The 18,083-nt window shown below is 36.7% G+C and overlaps 1 protein-coding gene across 1 annotated transcript in view; it reads left to right on the forward strand.

Annotated features, from left to right (window-relative positions):
- The window catches only part of LOC144434293 (MAM and LDL-receptor class A domain-containing protein 2-like), a 68,930-nt gene that overhangs the window by 47,310 nt on the left and 3,537 nt on the right, over positions 1 to 18,083 (forward strand). The window contains exons 83-104 of the mRNA XM_078122745.1: positions 507 to 741; positions 1,053 to 1,202; positions 1,442 to 1,545; positions 1,918 to 2,088; positions 2,768 to 2,858; positions 4,239 to 4,415; positions 4,854 to 5,024; positions 5,853 to 6,109; positions 6,595 to 6,679; positions 7,086 to 7,208; positions 7,524 to 7,673; positions 8,156 to 8,253; positions 8,764 to 8,940; positions 9,378 to 9,621; positions 11,561 to 11,704; positions 12,233 to 12,586; positions 13,142 to 13,264; positions 14,177 to 14,326; positions 15,393 to 15,544; positions 16,418 to 16,625; positions 17,138 to 17,284; positions 17,798 to 17,833. Of these exons, the coding sequence (XP_077978871.1) occupies positions 507 to 741; positions 1,053 to 1,202; positions 1,442 to 1,545; positions 1,918 to 2,088; positions 2,768 to 2,858; positions 4,239 to 4,415; positions 4,854 to 5,024; positions 5,853 to 6,109; positions 6,595 to 6,679; positions 7,086 to 7,208; positions 7,524 to 7,673; positions 8,156 to 8,253; positions 8,764 to 8,940; positions 9,378 to 9,621; positions 11,561 to 11,704; positions 12,233 to 12,586; positions 13,142 to 13,264; positions 14,177 to 14,326; positions 15,393 to 15,544; positions 16,418 to 16,625; positions 17,138 to 17,284; positions 17,798 to 17,833 (3,547 nt within the window). The remainder of the gene's footprint in view (positions 1 to 506; positions 742 to 1,052; positions 1,203 to 1,441; positions 1,546 to 1,917; positions 2,089 to 2,767; positions 2,859 to 4,238; positions 4,416 to 4,853; positions 5,025 to 5,852; positions 6,110 to 6,594; positions 6,680 to 7,085; positions 7,209 to 7,523; positions 7,674 to 8,155; positions 8,254 to 8,763; positions 8,941 to 9,377; positions 9,622 to 11,560; positions 11,705 to 12,232; positions 12,587 to 13,141; positions 13,265 to 14,176; positions 14,327 to 15,392; positions 15,545 to 16,417; positions 16,626 to 17,137; positions 17,285 to 17,797; positions 17,834 to 18,083) is intronic.

An 18,083-nucleotide genomic window follows, 5' to 3' on the forward strand; every position in this document is an offset into this window, starting at 1 on the left:
AAGGCAGTGAAGTGATGGTAGATTTACTATGATTCTTACATTTTGAATAATTCCTGTGTTTCTATGGAAGTAAATAAGTCAGTAACTGTCCATAATGATATGTTGTTTGTCTGATAGCTACTCCTTGAGTAGTGTAACTGTGTTCATTTATTTGTCATTTCTGATGATTGCTGCTGTTTGTACTGTAACTGTGTGTTCATTTGTCATTTGGGAGATAGCTACTGTTTGTAGTGTAACTGTGTGTTCATTTGTCATATTTGTGAGATAGCTACTGTTTGTATTGTAAATGTGTTCATTTATTTGTCAATTGTAAGATAGCTACTGTTTGTACTGTAACTATGTGTTCAAACAGTTGTCATTTGTGAGATAGCTACTCTTTGGAAAAATAAAAGTGATGCAAGAAAAAATCTATATTTATCAGTTATATTGTGTACCAAGAAAAAACATTGTGCTAGTACATGAAGTTGTATATAATAATGGTTGAATGTGTATATACTTATTTTCAGTTGATATTTACAAAGAATGATACACTTGGTACAACTGCTATGATCGCTGTTGATGACTTTGAATTCAAGAACTGCGGATTACCCGATCCCTCTCCAAGTTGTGATACATTTTCTGGTAATTACTACTGGTGTCCTGAAGATGGCTTAAATAATGGTGCCTGTATTACCAGTAACTTACTTTGTGATATAAATGATGATTGTGGTGATAATGCTGATGAAGACCAAGTCGATTGCTGTAAGTACCTACAACTTACTAAACCCAAGTAAAGCATTTTTCACTGTGTGCCACATCCATTGATAGTGTTCATATCAAACATGTCAATTGGGAAATAAGACCATATCTCTAGTAACTTACTTTGTGATAATGATTTTCAAATGAAAATTCATCTGTGTTAGTAAATCATAGTGTCGAATTAAACTTTTGTTCTAAAGACAAACTTGGAAGTTGTACCTTTAATTTTCAACTGCACACTTCAGTCTTTGTCAACAAATTGACCCACTATTCAGAATATGTGTCTCATTAAAAGGCCTGTTTTTCCTCACCAGCTGCTTACATACAGTGTGATTTTGAGACCAACATGTGTGGCTGGGTTCAGGGAACTGTAACAGACACACTAGACTGGACAAGAGATGCAGGCGGAACTCTTATGCCATACACTGGACCTTCCTTTGATCATACTACAGGAAGTAGTGAAGGTAAAGTCACACTTGTCCCAGAAGAAGATATATTTTGTTAATTTCTGCTATAACAATTTTATTGAACATTTGATTGCAATTAATATGAACTGGGGATGACATTTAACTTGTGCAGTGACATTTTGTGTTTCACTGTCACTTTATTTTGTTTTACAATACAATCTTAAACAGTCAAAAATTAATATACAATCATTTTGACTTAAGCATATCAATGTTTATTCACATTTTCACATTTTCAGGATATTTCCTTTTCCTTGACACTGGTCCCTTACCAAGCTATCATGAAAGAGCTGAACTTATATACAGTTCTGTATTGAGACAAACAACTGATGGAAAGTGCAAGGTAAGATTGTCAAAGGAGTAGAGTACTGTTATAGACTGTAGTATTTATAGACCGACTGACTAGTACTTATAGACTGTAGTACTTATGGACTGTTATAGACTTGTGTTGTAGACTCATATACACATGTAGTATTGAAATGACACCAACAACAAACAGATGGAAAGTACAAGTTATGCCTATCAAGGGATTGTTAGTGTTGCCAGACTAAGCAACTAAAATGTTCAAATTTGACCATCTCCATTCTTAGAGACATGTCTTTCTTAAAATAATTATGTTTGGAAACTTTATTTTTGAATGAGCCATTCCTACAGCTTTATGAATTGTGAACTAAAAGTAAAATAACGAAATTAATTTGTACATGTTTTCCTCCAGATTCGCTTCTTCTTTCATATGTATGGTGCTAGCATAGATCGGCTGGCTGTAATTCAGCGTTACTATAGAGATACCCGTCAAGGTGATGAAGTTGTGTGGACATGGTATGGCAATAGAGGAGACTTCTGGGATAGGGCAGAGATTACTCTTACTTCAACACACAACTTCCAGGTAAGGACAAGGGTTCAGAATTATAAACACTTATTCATCCTAGTAGGGGTTACCTGTAGTTCAACACAGAACTTGACAGTAACTGTGCATCAGTAAATCTTTTCAGATTTGTGTGAGGTCTGATCCAAATTCTGAATCAATAATGTTCAACCCATAAAATGAAGTGATTATCAAGTGTTGTGAAGTACATCTAAATGTACTAATCTCATTAATAAAACTTCAACGCTGTCAAATTTACTTCAAAACTGTAATGTTTGATACTCTAGTGATAGGAAATACTTGAAATTGAATCCTCTTCCTTTCAATCATATGGTGCTGGGAGAAAGAGGACTGATAAATGACTTGACTTTACCTAATGAAGGGGGGGGGGGGTTATGGAGAAGCTAATGAAGGTTAATAATACATCTGGTAAGAGACAACTTTACAGAGTTTAAATCAATCACCTGTACATATGCATGTATTAGTGATGATCACAAGTATGTTCAGCATGTGGAAGTCCAGATGAATCAAGTTTACTCTGTGGTAGCTGTATTAATTGATATGGACCATATGATTACTAGGTTGTAATAAAACTTAAGAGAAATAATTTGTTTTAAAACAATTGTAACTATCATACATGTACGTGTCAGTTTAAACTATGATTATTATCAGTGATTAATTATTTGATAACTTTCTGTAGGTTGTTCTTGAAGGGCGTGTTGGTGACACATTCTTAGGAGATATTGGTTTAGATGATATTACATTTACACCAGAGTGTCACACTACATCAGGTTTGTTTAATCCTGCCATAGTTAACAACATGTTTTTATGCTTTTTTACACCACACCATGGCATAATTAGTCCCCGCCGGACAAAGTCCGGGACGGGGACTTATGGATTGGGTTCCGTCTGTCCGTCCGTCCATCCGTCCGTCCGTCCGAAGCTGTTTCTTGGAGATGCCTGGACTGATTTTTTTTAAACTTGGTACAGGGGCAACATTCAATGGCATACATATGCACGTCAATTTGTTTCATGATACGATCCAATATGGCCGCCTGGCAGCCATTTTGTTTGCGAATTTTCATGTCCAAAGCCATAACTCAGACATGCTTGAACAGATCTCATTCAAAGTTGGTATTAGGACAGTGTTCTATGACATACATGTGCATATCCATTTTCGTTGTGATACAATCCAATATGGCTGCCTGGCAGCCATTTTGTTTGCAAATTTTCCATGTTCAAGGCCATAACTCAGACATGCTTAAACAGATCTCATTCAAAGTTGGTATTAGGACAGCGTTCTATGACATACATGTGCATATCCATTTTCGTCATGATACGATCCAATATGGCTGCCTGGCAGTCATTTTGTTTGTGAATTTTCCATGTCCAAAGCATAACTCAGACATGCGTAAACAGATTTCATTCAAAGTTGGCATTTGGACAGTGTTCTATGACATATATGTGCATATCCATTTTCGTCGTGATACGATCCAATATGGCTGCCTGGCAGCCATTTTGTTTGTGAATTTTCTATGTCCAAAGCCATTACTAAGACATGCTTGAACAGATCTCATTCAAAGTTGGTATTAGGACAGCGTTCTATGACATACATGTGCATATCCATTTTCGTCATGATACGATCCAATATGGCTGCCTGGCAGCCATTTTGTTTGTGAATTTTCCATGTCCAAAGCCATAACTCAGACTCCATTTTCATCGTGATATGATCCCCCATACCCGACCAATCCTTTATTGTTATAGGCATATTCCATGTCCAACAAGCAGACACAACATATCTAAGTCTGTTTGATTTAGGTTCACAAATGTTGTTGCGTGATCAGAGTAGTGATAATTCCTTAAAACCCAATTATAGCGGGGACTATGTCATTCTCAATGACTTGTTCTTTTCTAAATTCTTGTCAAATGAAGTAATTTTTAAAAAGTAATGTAACTTACCAGCTTCTTTATCTCAAATACTGAAACTATTGATGAAATGTGATTTGACCAACTCAACTTCTTGTGCCAGTAACAGGTTTGAAGTTGTCTGCTTGTAATAATTTTAAAGTCTACTTAGGCAATGTACCATCTCCCCAGCCACCATCCCAACCCTGTCCAACTCTACACCCAGCAACTTGCGTAACCATTTTTGAATTCTGTTTATTACACAGGAAATCTACCACAACCCCCACCCACCAACCCACCCCCTGTACAACCCAGTCCAACTCCGCATCCAGCTTGTAACAGCTTTGAATTCTACTGTGTTGCTGATAATCGTTGTATTCCATCCATGGAGGTGTGTGACTTCAAAGAAGACTGTTTAGACGGAGCAGATGAAGCTGGTTGTGGTAAGTCTACCGTGTACACTGTTTAGATGGAGTAGGTGAGGCTGTCTGTGGTATGTCTACTGTTTGCACTGTTTAGATGGTGTGGATGAGGCTGGTTGTGGTATGTCTACTGTGTACACTGTTTAGATGGAGCAGATGAGGCTGTCTGTGGTATGTCTACTGTGTACACTGTTTAGATGGAGCAGATGAGGCTGGTTGTGGTATGTCTACTGTGTACACTGTGTAGATGGAGCAGATGAGGCTGGTTGTGGTAAGTTTACCGTGTGCACTGTTTAGATGGAGTAGATGAAGCTGGTTGTGGTAAGTTTACTTTTTGCACTTTAGATGGCACAGATGAGGCTGGTTGTGGCAAGTAGATGAAACAAAAATCAAAATTACAAAGAAGTTCTAATATTGATTCCAATAAATCTTAACACTGTTGATGTGACTCGTCAACAGTTGAATCTGAGTGTGACTTTGAGAATGGTTTATGTAACTGGATCATTGTGGGGGCTTCAAGACGACGTAGAGAAGAAAGAACTGAGTTTGTGTGGCGACATGACCAAGCTAAAAATGCTAAAGATGATGACTATAGACCAAGAGAAGATCATACACTGGGCACAGGAGAAGGTAATCCAGAAAAGCAATCAATGCTATCTTTGAATTATGTTTTTTGGCAAACACTGTGGAAACTTAACTTACAATCGTCTTGAAAGCTTTTAATATTCCATCCAGACTTTAAAATATTAGGATTATTTCTACTTTTGGTGAAGATGTCTTGTCAGTCTACCAGGTCCAAGTTAGTCTATTTCCTATACGACACTTTACGATTACTACCATTATGTCCACTCAAGTATAGGGAAAGTCCTTATTCTAACACAGAAATCTGTGCTACCCCATCCCATTGGGCGAAGGGCAAACAAGGCATGTCAGTAGTCCACCACAAATTGACATTCAGTTGCCATTGGTTAGTTCCTTTAGACAATTAATTGCTCATTAACTGAACTCCACCTCTCCAGTCTGAAACTAAAATCATGGGGGATGCGATAACAGTCATCACGTTTATATGAATGCAGTAGTGGGTAGCACAGATTTCTGTGTTAGAATTACGACTTTCCCTAAACATGAGTGGTGATGATCATAGTAATTGTAGTGCATCGTGTCGGAACTAGACTATGTCCAAGTCATTCAAATTGTGTTAATAAGCAATAAACCACCCTTGGGATAGTATACCAATGACATAATATAAGGCAAAATGATTTATGTACACACCTAAAAATTCTATGGCTGTGGAAATTCTCTTAATTTCCTCACTAGAGAAGATCGCAATATCTGCATTGGGTATGGATGCCTTAGTTTATGTTCTGTAGGTGGTCAACGGTATGAATTACATTAAGTTTGCATGTACACCAGGTCTTTCATAGGTTGTTATCTAATTTTCACCACTGTCCACTCTAGGTTGGTATGTATACACAGACAACTCTCCGGGTATTATCAACGCCGTCACATTGTTAAAAACACCAAAGATTTCTCGTATGGGTACAAACTGCTATCTAGAGTTCTGGTATCACATGAATGGTGAGCAGTTAGGATCTCTACAAGTCAAACTACAGCAAACCAATGGAGCTGAAAAATCCATTTGGCATAAGAGCTCTCCTCAAGGAGATGTGTGGAAGAAAGCCACCGTGTATGTAGGTGCTGGAGCAAATGAAGTGGTATGTACATGTATGGGAATCATTATATATTTCAATCAAGAAAATCAAAAAATTCAAGTGGATGTGCTGTAAACCTGGAAATTTTTGCTAAAAACTTAGTATCACTTATTTCACTGGAAAACAAAAACCTGAAAATAAGTAGTGACTATTAAAAATCCCTCTTTTTTACATTAAACAGTGTACCAGGCATAGTAATTCATAAAAATTAGTCTCTGAGAATGAGCTGAAGACTGTAAAACCGCAAAATTTTGTAGTAGCGAAAATAACTAGGTTTACAGTATTTAGGATTACAGGCATTATTTGAATTTAGCTTTCAACACAAATCTCCATCTAGAAAAACAAAAGAACAAACAGATTGATCTCAGAATTTGTTAAAAGTAGTTTAGCTATATATTGAATTTAGTACTCAGAAGTCTAGATTTTGTTTTCGTTCTGAATAAATGTTACTGTTCTCACACAAAATACAACCTTGTTTTCTTTGTAAGGTATTGTTTGAGGCTAGACGAGGAATAACATTCCTTGGTGATTATACTGTAGATGACATTACCTTCCTCAATTGTGCTCCTCCAAGTAAGTTGTAGACTTTCATACTTCTTAACATATAATAGAACCCCATGATAACTCAGAGTGCTAGCGTGATGTACTCAGGGTAATTTGCATGATAAGTACTTGCTCTGTTCTCTGTGGCCAAACTTCATGAGCAAAGCATGTACTATGGTAAGTTACAATGCAATACAATACAATACAATGCAATGCAATGCAATGCAATGCAATGCAATGCATGGCAAGCATGAAACTCGTGTGTGTGTGTGTGTGTGTGTGTGTGTGTGTGTGTGTGCATGCGTGTGCATGTGCGCGCTCGTGCGCTCATTTCATACAGGTTTACAATAATGTTTAAATATTTGACTACAATGTGATAAATATACAAATGTACCAATGCTAGTAATCATGTATTGATGTGAATTCTTATTTTCAGTTCTAACTGGAGAACCTTGCACTGATGATCAGTTCCGATGTGATAATACACTCTGTATTAGTAAAAGTTTGGTGTGTGATTATAACAATGATTGTGGTGACAGCTCTGATGAACAGTTCTGTAGTAAGTGGAACTCAAGTCTTCTGGAATTAGTATAATTTATAGTTAATAACTAGACAACTGGGAAATAAGAAACTTGCAGTATCATTACAACAGAATCAGCTGTACTGTATTTTTAATGAGATGTGTTGTTACTAGATGACCAGTCTATTTGTGTCACTTCACTTATTGGACAGGAAACCTGAGGGTAATAATTATATAGAATTACTGCAAATCACTACATATACTTTGGTGTAGCAGCTTAAAGCTTACAACTTTTGTACCTAGTAGTAACAAGTAGATAACACCGTTGATGTGTACTACTTGTACCTATTGCAGGTGGTTATCCAGGCCGCTGTGACTTTGAAGTAGATCTGTGCACTTGGAGTCAGGAACACGATGATGAATTTGACTGGCGACAACAAACTGGTAAAACATATACTGATGGTACCGGACCAGCTAATGACCACACTCTGAGAACTGCAGATGGTAATTTTACTGTATTATCTACTAAACCCATCCCCAACAATAGTGACAATGAACTTATAAGTAAAACATTGCTATTTAGGGCAAATTCACTTCTGTGTATTTCCTTGAATAGACACATCTAAAAAATTTGAAATGAAATTATTATTATTATGTAAACAAAAGTGAAAACGTTAATACCAAGAGAAGAGTAATATGTTGCTATAGTTACGAATGACATCAGCCATTTGATGCCATCTCAGTGTTTTCATGTTTGAGATAGAATGTTATCTTCTGGGCTTTTTTGCATGCACACAATTTACATTTGATGTACATTTGTATTAGGTATATATAGCTTGCTGTAACGCAAGTCCTTATTTTGGGGTTCATGTTTACAGGTGTTTGTCACTGGTGTGGTCTTCCTGATTGGTGTCAAAATATAATGAATGAAAATGAGAGAAAAGAAAAATAGATATAAAAGTCATGAATTTTTATTTGCCATACAGGTCACTACATGTTCATTGAGACATCAGCTCCAAGAGAACCTGGTGAAAGAGCACGACTGGCCAGTCCAACATTCCGTGGTTTTAGCCAAGATTGTACAGTATGTTATTTACACTTCACTCTCTGACATGGGGTGTGAGACTTGGGATGAATGGGGATGGAGGGGGTGTATTAGAAAGTCTGACATCATGTTTTTTGTCCAGATTGTACTATAAGAGTATATTATCTACACTTCTTTCTGTTGCATGGAGAGAAGGGTGTATTAGTCAGTCCAATGTGTTTGGTGTTAGTCAAGATTGTACTATATATTATCTACTCTGCATTCTGTGACACAGGATGTGGGGGAGGGGTGTGGAGGGACTTTATTCATCATTTCAACATTCTTGGTTTTAGTCAAGCTTCTACAGTATGTTACTAACCCTTCATTCTGTGACATGGGGTGAGAATGGAGTGGAGTGCTCATAGTACAAGGTTTGAGATGCTCTGCAGTATGAAGAAAGTTTTGTATTTGATCAGCAGTTGGTCAGTCATAACTATGGAATTCATTTTTAAGAGGACTTAGAGGTTTACTACACAACATATTAACTAGAGTTTCTTTATCTACCCATAGTTCCGTATCTGGGTACATATGTATGGAGAGGATGTTGGTGATATTAATATCTATTCACGGACTTCATATGAGAATGGGGATAATGGTCTCAGTCTCTTGTATACAAGGAGTGGTGAAATTGCTGATGAATGGATTCCATTCCATGTAGATGTAAATACAAATGGAGAAGATTTCAAGGTCTGTATATAACAATAGAGTGAACTGAAATTTCACCTTCCCACAATACAAGTAGTTTTCAAAGCATTGTTAGTATAATTATTACTCAGGCACAGACCTATAATGTTACAATCTGTTATACATTTCCTCATCTCACTGGGAAGCATACACCCTATGCTGCCTCTTAGTGCAAACAAACTACAGATCAATTCACAGAACAGTTGCTGTCCTACCAGGTTCCCATTTACAGCTGGGTTGCCTGGGACACATCATTGATTCAAATCCTGCCCAAAAATCCAAACCATTCAGAAATAAATGACAGTAGCAAGAATAAAAAAAAAGACCATATGTAAATTGCAAGACAGTCTCTTCAACTATTTCACCATCATAACTCCAAATTATTTGTTATCATTGGTTGTAATTATGCTCTATTTTGTCATCATTTTTTTTTCTTTCAGATTGTTGTAGAAGGTGTACGCGGTGATGGTCACAGGGGAGATATCTCTATAGATGATGTATCCTTTACAGATACATGTATACTAGGAGGAGAAATTCCTGGAGAAGGAGACCAAGATTTGATTGGATGGTGTGATATTGATAATCAATTATATGCCTGTAATGATGGCTCAGGTTGCTTCACAAGATACGAACTCTGTGATTTCCAATATGACTGTGAAGATGCTACTGATGAAATTACTTGTGGTAGGTCAATTAATTTTTTTTTCTAAATGAAACAACTACACAGGAGACCTGTAACATCTGCACAACAGCCTAATCACTAACTGCCATGTTGTTGCAGCCCTGTCACAGCAACCTTTTCACTGTTGCCTGGTCACTGCAACCCTTTCATTATTGCATGGACATTGCAGCCCTTTCACTGTTGCCTAGTCACTACAATCTTTTCACTGCTACCCTGTCACTCCTGCCATCTTATAGCAGCCCTGTCACAGTAAACATGTCACTGCTGCCCTGTCACAGCAAACATGTCACTGCTGCCCTGTCACAGCAGACATGTCACTGCAGCCCTGTCACTGCAAACCTTTCACTGCTCCCCTGTCACAGCAACCCTTTCACTGGTGCCCTTGTCACTCCTGCCACCTTACAGCAGCCCTGTCACAGCAGACATGTCACTACTGCCCTGTCACAGCAGACAGGTCACTGCCACCCTGTCACAACAACCCAGTCACTACTGCTGTGTCACAGTACCTGTAGCACACCAGCCTTGTCACTACCAACCTGTCACTACCCCTGTCACAGCAGATGTCACTGCTACCTTGTCACTACCACCCTGTCACTACCCCTGTCACAGCAGACATGTCACTGCTACCTTGTCACTACCACCCTGTCACTGCTGTCCTGTCACAAATGCTCAATCACGGCAGACCTGTTACTTTTGCAGAAAAGTTGACAGTGTATGTATTTATAACCTTTTCATATATTTTATGATCAACATCTTATATTGATAAAGGCTCAAAATTAAACAAAATATTGGAATTCTGTTGTTTGACACTTTGCCGTATCATCATGAATTGAATCAGATTGTTATCTATTTTTGTACAGAAAAGTATTTTTACTTAGTAGTAAGTCAATGTGTAAAATGTCAGTTTCTAAGATCTGATGTGGACAAGACAGTAGAAAATAGTTTCAGGTCAACTGATCGAGTTTCAGCGCCTGTAATTAGTCCCCGCGGACGAAGTCCGGAACGGGGACTTATGGATTGGGTTCCGTCTGTCCGTCCGTCCGTCCGTCCGTCCGTCCGCAGCTGTTTCTTGGAGATGCCTGGGCCGATTTTTTTCAAACTTGGTACAGGGGCAACATACTATGGCATACATATGCACGTCAATTTGTTTTATGATACGATCCAATATGGCCACCTAGCAACCATTTTGTTTGCGAATTTTCCCTGTCTAGAGCCATAACTCAGACATGCTTTAACAGATCTCATTCAAAGTTGGTATTAGGACAGTGTTCTATGACATACATGTGCATATTCATTGTTGTCATGATACGATCCAATATGGCCACCTAGCAACCATTTTGTTTGTGAATTTTCATGTCCAATGCCATAACTCAGACATGCTTGAACAGATCTCATTCAAAGTTGGTATTAGGACAGTGTTCTATGACATACATGTGCATATCCATTTTCGTCATGATACGATCCAATATGGCTGCCTGGTAGCCATTTTGTTTGTGAATTTTCATGTCCAAAGCCATAACTCAGACATGCTTGAACAGATCTCATTCAAAGTTGGTATTAGGACAGTGTTCTATGACATACATGTGTATATCCATTTTCGTCGTGATACGATCCAATATGGCTGCCTGCCAGCCATTTTGTTTGTGAGTTTTCCATGTCCAAAGCCATAACTCAGACTCCATTTTCATCGTGATATGATCCCCCATACCCAACCAATCCTTTATTGTTGGAGGCATATTCCATGTCCAACAAGCACACACAACATATCTAAGTCTTTTTTTGTTTGTTTTAGGTTCACAAATGTTGTTGCGTGACCAGAGTAGTGATAATTCCTTAAAACCCAATTATAGCGGGGACTATGTCATTCTCAATGACTTGTTTTAAGGGTTGTTTGCCTTTCCAGTTAATAATGTCTGTTTACATATTATTTGCATACATCAGGTACTTCATGTACATTTGAAAATGAGGACTGGTGTGGTTGGCATCATGGCGGTGCGACAGATTTTGAATGGGAACTTGGACAGGGTGCAACAGTGAAACCCAACACTGGACCTGAAACAGATCACACCACTGGTACCATATATGGTAAGTTTACTTGCAACAAAGGTTCCATCTACTACCATATTATGGTAAATTTGCCTGTAAAAAAGTGTATATACTGCCACATATGGTGATTTTACTTGTAAAACAGGTCTTCTAAGTTCAACCATATATGGTAAGTTTACTTACAACAAAGGCTGCATCTGCTACCATATAGGGTAAGTTTACTTGTAACAAACTCTGCTACCATATAGGGTAAGTTTAATTTGAACAAACTCTGCTACCATATATGGTAAGTTTACTTTGTGAACAAACTCTGCTACCATATATGGTAAGTTTACTTGTAACAAACTCTGCTACCATATATGGTAATTATTTGTAGCATGTTTGCTATGAGTAACCCGATACAAATCTACACAAAGTAAAAATGTTGTGCAACTTATTTAAAGTATAACATACCATAATACCGAATAAAGACAAAAATTACCTGATTGTGACCTGCGGATCAATGCTCAGTATACTTTGCCATTTTTGACAAATAACTGAACTGAACTGTTTTGTGTGTAAAATTAGGTTGGTACACCTACATAGATGCCCTCACCATGGATGACCTGGCAGGTAACGGCAAGAAAGCACATTTACAGACATTACCCTATGTGGAATCAAGCAGTAGCTGTATTCTATTCTTCTACTATCACATGCGTGGGAACTCTGTAGGAACACTAAGTGTCTATAAAAAGGATGCTTCAACTGGTCAGTCTGACTTGATGTGGGAGAGAGATGGTGAACAAGGTGATGACTGGTTACTTGGTGAAATAGATCTTGGACACCAAGTTAATTTTATCATCATGTTTGAAGCCACTCGTGGACAACTTTTCAGTGGTGATATAGCCCTTGATGATATCTTTTTCAGTAGATGCCAAGTTGGTGAGTTTTTTAAACCAATTTTACTCGCTTGAAAGAAAGTTATAAAAATACCCCAGTCTTGTGATTTTAAATAGTCATTCTCATTTTTTTTATCTTGGAAAAGAATTACTCTTTGGACTAAAATGCAAGGATTTATTGAGACATACTGTGTATTTGTAACTTGCAATCTTAATATAATCTATCAAGACAATGACAGTTGTACAAGTTAGTGTACATACAGGAAACCCTGATGTAGACAATTGAATGGGTAGTGTATATATGAAACAGGGTTTTCGCTAACGTTTTAGAGTAAGTACCAAATCAAGAAAATTGGGGACTGTCCAGCAGCAGAACAGAAATGAATCAATAAGAACAATTACCCTCTCAGATTTGTTCCAATTAAATTGATATTTAGAGAGCTGCTGTGTTGGAATAGTAAAGATGATGAATCCACACTGTAAGACAGTCATGGGTAGGCAAGTAGTCAGCTATATATCAAGTGCTTAGTAAAAATACAGACAGAAACAAAGAGAGACATAAAGTAAGAAGTAATGTTTGGTGTCTTGATATTTTCAGCTAACCATGATGTAGAATGCAAGCAGTCAGAGTTTAAATGTATAGATGGACAGTGTATTCCTGGATATCGTCATTGTGACTTTGGTTTCGATTGTAATGACCAATCAGATGAACAAGGCTGTCGTAAGTTTATTGTCTCTCACTTCATTGCTAGACAAAATGCAGTGATACTGTTACCTGCCGTAATCAAATGAACAAGGCTGTCGTGACTTTACTATAACTCAATTCATTGTTAGACAAAATGCAATGTGTAATTACCACTACAATCAGATGAATGCAGGAATGTCGTAACTTTACTATAAGTCAATTCATTGTAAAAGACAAAATACAACACGGTACTGTTACCCCCTGTAACCAGATGAACAAGGCTGTCCTAAGTCCTGTACCACCCTATGTGTACTATTATCACTCAATTCATAGACTATATACAATGATACTGTTACCCATTTCATTTGAGGTGCAATTATGTGTTGTTAGTTAGTGTATGATTCTAACAAATCATTATCCTCATGACTACTTTATATTAATTCAATAGTCAAACTAGATAGGCACACACACTTATAGATTGTAAGATATGTCTTGTCACTTCACCCTCATTGGCATGCTTTGACTGATGTGTGAGGGCGCCCCAACATGATGTACCTTTAATACAGACTAACACACTAATAACATGTAGACAATCACATAATTCAGTGTAATCTGACATGTGAACGCTTACAATTGAGGGATCCCTCCAAGATCTATGATTGAACACACTGACTTTACTCTGAGATGTATTACACTATGTGTAACTAAGATTAGAAATTTCAAGCCATGGTGTGAGAACTTTACATTTTCCATGTACCATGATGATGACAAATTTAAGAGATGCATTCTTATCAATATCTGAAATATTATGTATTGATTGATTTACTTTATAGTCAGTAAGTTGTATTGTATATTGTGAATACTTGATACCTTTGTAATGTTGATTTATGAAATACATATCATACAATATTCATCATTTAAATGGTATATTTCTTGTCTCCAATGTAGAATTCTATGAAGGTGATTGTACATTTGATGAGTCATTGACCTATTGTGGCTGGATACAACTAACTAATGATGACTTTGACTGGACCCTGGATAGTACAACTTCTAGGTCCTACACTGGGCCACAATATGACCATACTCCAGGAACTGATGGTGAGTTACATACTGATATTTTACTGGTTTCAAGGTGTATCACCCCACTTCCCTGTACAAAAGTCATGTATTCTGTATGCACAGATCTAGATGATTGTGCACACACTATCGGTGGATTGATGTCTGCCGGACATCAATTTTCTGTCATTAATTTCACAGTTGTTGTTCTCTAAAAATTACTAATAATGAAAGAGGTGAATATGTCTTTCCATTGTTTAATGATGAAAAACATTATTTGAAATGGAATACAGACTAAAAATGAAGTACAACACAGGTGGTGCGTCTTCACATTGCATCTAGCACCAAATAATTGACTCTCCACCATTCATGATGCATATTTTGCTGTTTTCAAATACAGCTCATTTCAAGTTGCCATTCACCAGCTTATATACAACCATACAGAAACCAATAACATACTGCATACTCTACACTAAGATAACAAGATAACAACATTGCCACATTTTGTCTGTTATGAAATAAAGCATGTCATACTGCAACTAGATGCGGACGCATGGGTGCCAATGTTTTGATGTCTGCATTTAATGTCCACATGGTTGGACCTTTTGAATTCATGCAGACAAAATGTTGCAAGAAACTGTATTCATTCAATTTTGCTATCAAAGTGTAGCATGTACAGTTTGTTAATGGTTTCTGCATAGTTGTATCAAACAGAGCTGGTGAATGTTAACTAGAAACAGGCTGTAATACATATTATGCTGATACATGACATTTGTAATCAGCTGACACTGCAATATTTAAACACTAAGTAGAGAACTCGAAGTGAAAATTGACAATAAAGGTACATACATAAGAAAACAAAAATAACAGTAACCATGTGTAAATTAAAGAAAGTCTAAAATATTCCAGACTACTACAGTTTAGAAATTTCAAGAAACTTGTCACTTAATTAATATGTAAAATTAGATCAAACAAACAACAGTACTGTAACACAGTGTATTAGAAGGTGCTAGGAGTCTTTTCTTTAACCAATTTTATTTATTTAAAATTTGCCAAAAATGAATGTACCATTAACCACTTCACTACCTTTGTTTTTATCCCATTGTAGGTTCATTCCTGTTCATTGACAGTAGGTATCCAAGGGGACCAGGAGACACAGCTAGGGTATCTACAGAGTTTTTATTCCCTGCCAGTGATGGTGTGTGTATGGTACGGTTCTGGTATCATATGTATGGTACTAATGGCATGGGAGCATTAAGGGTGGGTATTTATTTATCTCTTTCATTTTACTTCTCAGTATCTTCAAAGCTTAGTCCACTGATAAATGACATTCTGATCACAGCAGTTTTTATTCAACAACTTTAATTATTCAAATTATTCAGTGATGTCATTTGAACTATTATAGGTAACATGTTGGTTTTTGAACTTCCTGTAGTATTCATAGGATCTTGTATTATTTGCTGTGGTATAGACATCAATTAATATATTGTAGTTACATCAGCAGACATACGTTTGACAAGCAATTCTCAGTACATGCAATAACATTCTACCTTGCCTTGGGCTGGAGGGTTAAAATAGAACAAGAAGGTTGACTTGTTCTCATGCACACCTATTGTAATGCATGTGTAGTGCATGGAGCGAAAGATATCAAATGACTGTTATCTTTGTGATGCATCTAGGAGGTACAATTCCATTTCAGGTACTGGGAATTATACAGGCACAAATTTAAAACTATCATTACAACTTGCTGAAGCCAGATATAATCTGCTGGTGGGTCTTGATGTACTTACACTCACAGTATGGTTGCATCTGATACTGGGATGTTCTCAATTGACAGTACATGAAATGTCCATGGGAATATAAACCACATGCATGTCTTATGTTTGTAGACTTCCTCCTATCTTCCAGTGTGTACATAGTTATGGATTTCCATTACACTATCTGATTACAGGGGGATTATATCAGCATCATCAAGACTCCACTGTTACCCATTTATGAAATAGACTACATGCAGTAATAATTATAGTTTTAATTTATGCATGTCTCAGCTTGTCAAAATTACGTCTACCCGTATTAAGAGTTTAATATACATACATTGTAAACGTTAATCTTGATCTTTTGACAACTATATAGGTGTACACAGAATCAGACACTGAACACCATCAAATGATGTTGGAGTGGGAACGAAGTGGAAACGACGGTAATGAGTGGCGTTATGCCAGTGTTGTAGTTGGCAATTCCTACACTTTTAGTGTTGTATTTGAAGGCATAGTAGGGTCAGATGATGGATCTGATATTGCCATTGATGATGTCACCTTCACTCCAGGTTGTCTTGATCCAGGTATGTCTTATTAAGAAGATGAACTTTTTAATAACTAGGTTTCTGTAACTCTGTGTACCCTAGTTACACCCTAAATATAGGATGACAGGCTTGAAAGGGTTATACATATAAGATGTATGAAGATTTCAAATTGATCCAACTTTCATTTCAAGATATATTTGTTCAATGTTTTTATACAATGTATGAGGCTATCGTTTGTTGTTGTTGTATGAGTTGTTTTTTGGTTGTTGTTGTTTTTTGTATTTTTGTTGCTTGTCGCTAGTGTTTTGGGTATATATTTGTTTTGGGTATATTTTGGGTATATATGGTTTTTCTGTCCTGTTGTAGTCTATTGTACATGTTGTCACTAGTGTTTTGGGGTATATCTATGGTCTTTCTGTCCTGTTGTTGTCTATTGTACATGTTACTTTAATTTTTATTATTGTGTAATTTTGACTTACCTGTGATGAAGTGTAATAAATAAAATTAAATTAAAAAAGTAAACATTATATATTTCTACTATGTTTATATAGAATCCTTTATACCTGGTGGAACATGTGATGATGATGAGTTTTACTGCCCAGCTGACCGTATCTGTATAAGTGACAATCTTGTAGAAGATGGTCAAGTTGATTGTCCTTCAGATTGCTATGATGAATCTATTCTTAGAAATAACTGTGGTGAGTTAAGGAAGGCCTCTAGCTTCATGTTTACCATAGATTCCAAATGAAATTTTGCATGCGTATAGAATATATAGCAACGAATTCAAATTTGAAAAGAAAAAGTGTGTGTGTACGTGTGTGTGTGTGGGGGGGGGGGGGGGGGGTTCACCATATTTACTAAAGAGCTATAAATTGGCAAAAATAACCAAAATCCAAAATTTCATAAAAATGCATCGTTTTTTTAAATATGTTTAGATTTTATTCTTATTTTTTCATTCCATTTTCTTGCCCCACACTAATAGACTTAAATAATGTCTTGAAAAAATAGTATCATTTGTTTCATGTTATTTTGAGTCTAGAAATAGTGTTTCATTCAAAATTCTGTATCTACCGGTATAGGGAATTGAACAAAATCTAATGGCTTGTTGTCAAGGTATGATTTTTGTATCCAAACCATTGACGATTGCTGCAATCTATCCCAGTCTTTGAAATTCCAAAATATGATCCTGTTGTTTCCATTTTTCATTTCAGCGGGATTGTCATCACCTGGAGACTCCTCTAGTGGTGGTATGTATTAATTCTTTATTTCACTGTTAACATATTATTCTTAAGTATTTGCGACAATCACTTTCTCCTGATACCAACCGTATAAAATTCTTCATTTCATTATGAACATATTATGTTTGAGTATTTGTGAGGATCACTATCTCTTTATGATACCAAGGATATGCATACAAGGCATAATAATCAGTTTATAAAATACCTTTTCAAGGTTTTATTAGGACTTGAAAGAGAGAAATAAAACAACAACTAGCCA

Source organism: Glandiceps talaboti, chromosome 4 (genome assembly GCF_964340395.1).
Source record: "Glandiceps talaboti chromosome 4, keGlaTala1.1, whole genome shotgun sequence".
Lineage (NCBI taxonomy): Eukaryota > Metazoa > Hemichordata > Enteropneusta > Spengelidae > Glandiceps > Glandiceps talaboti.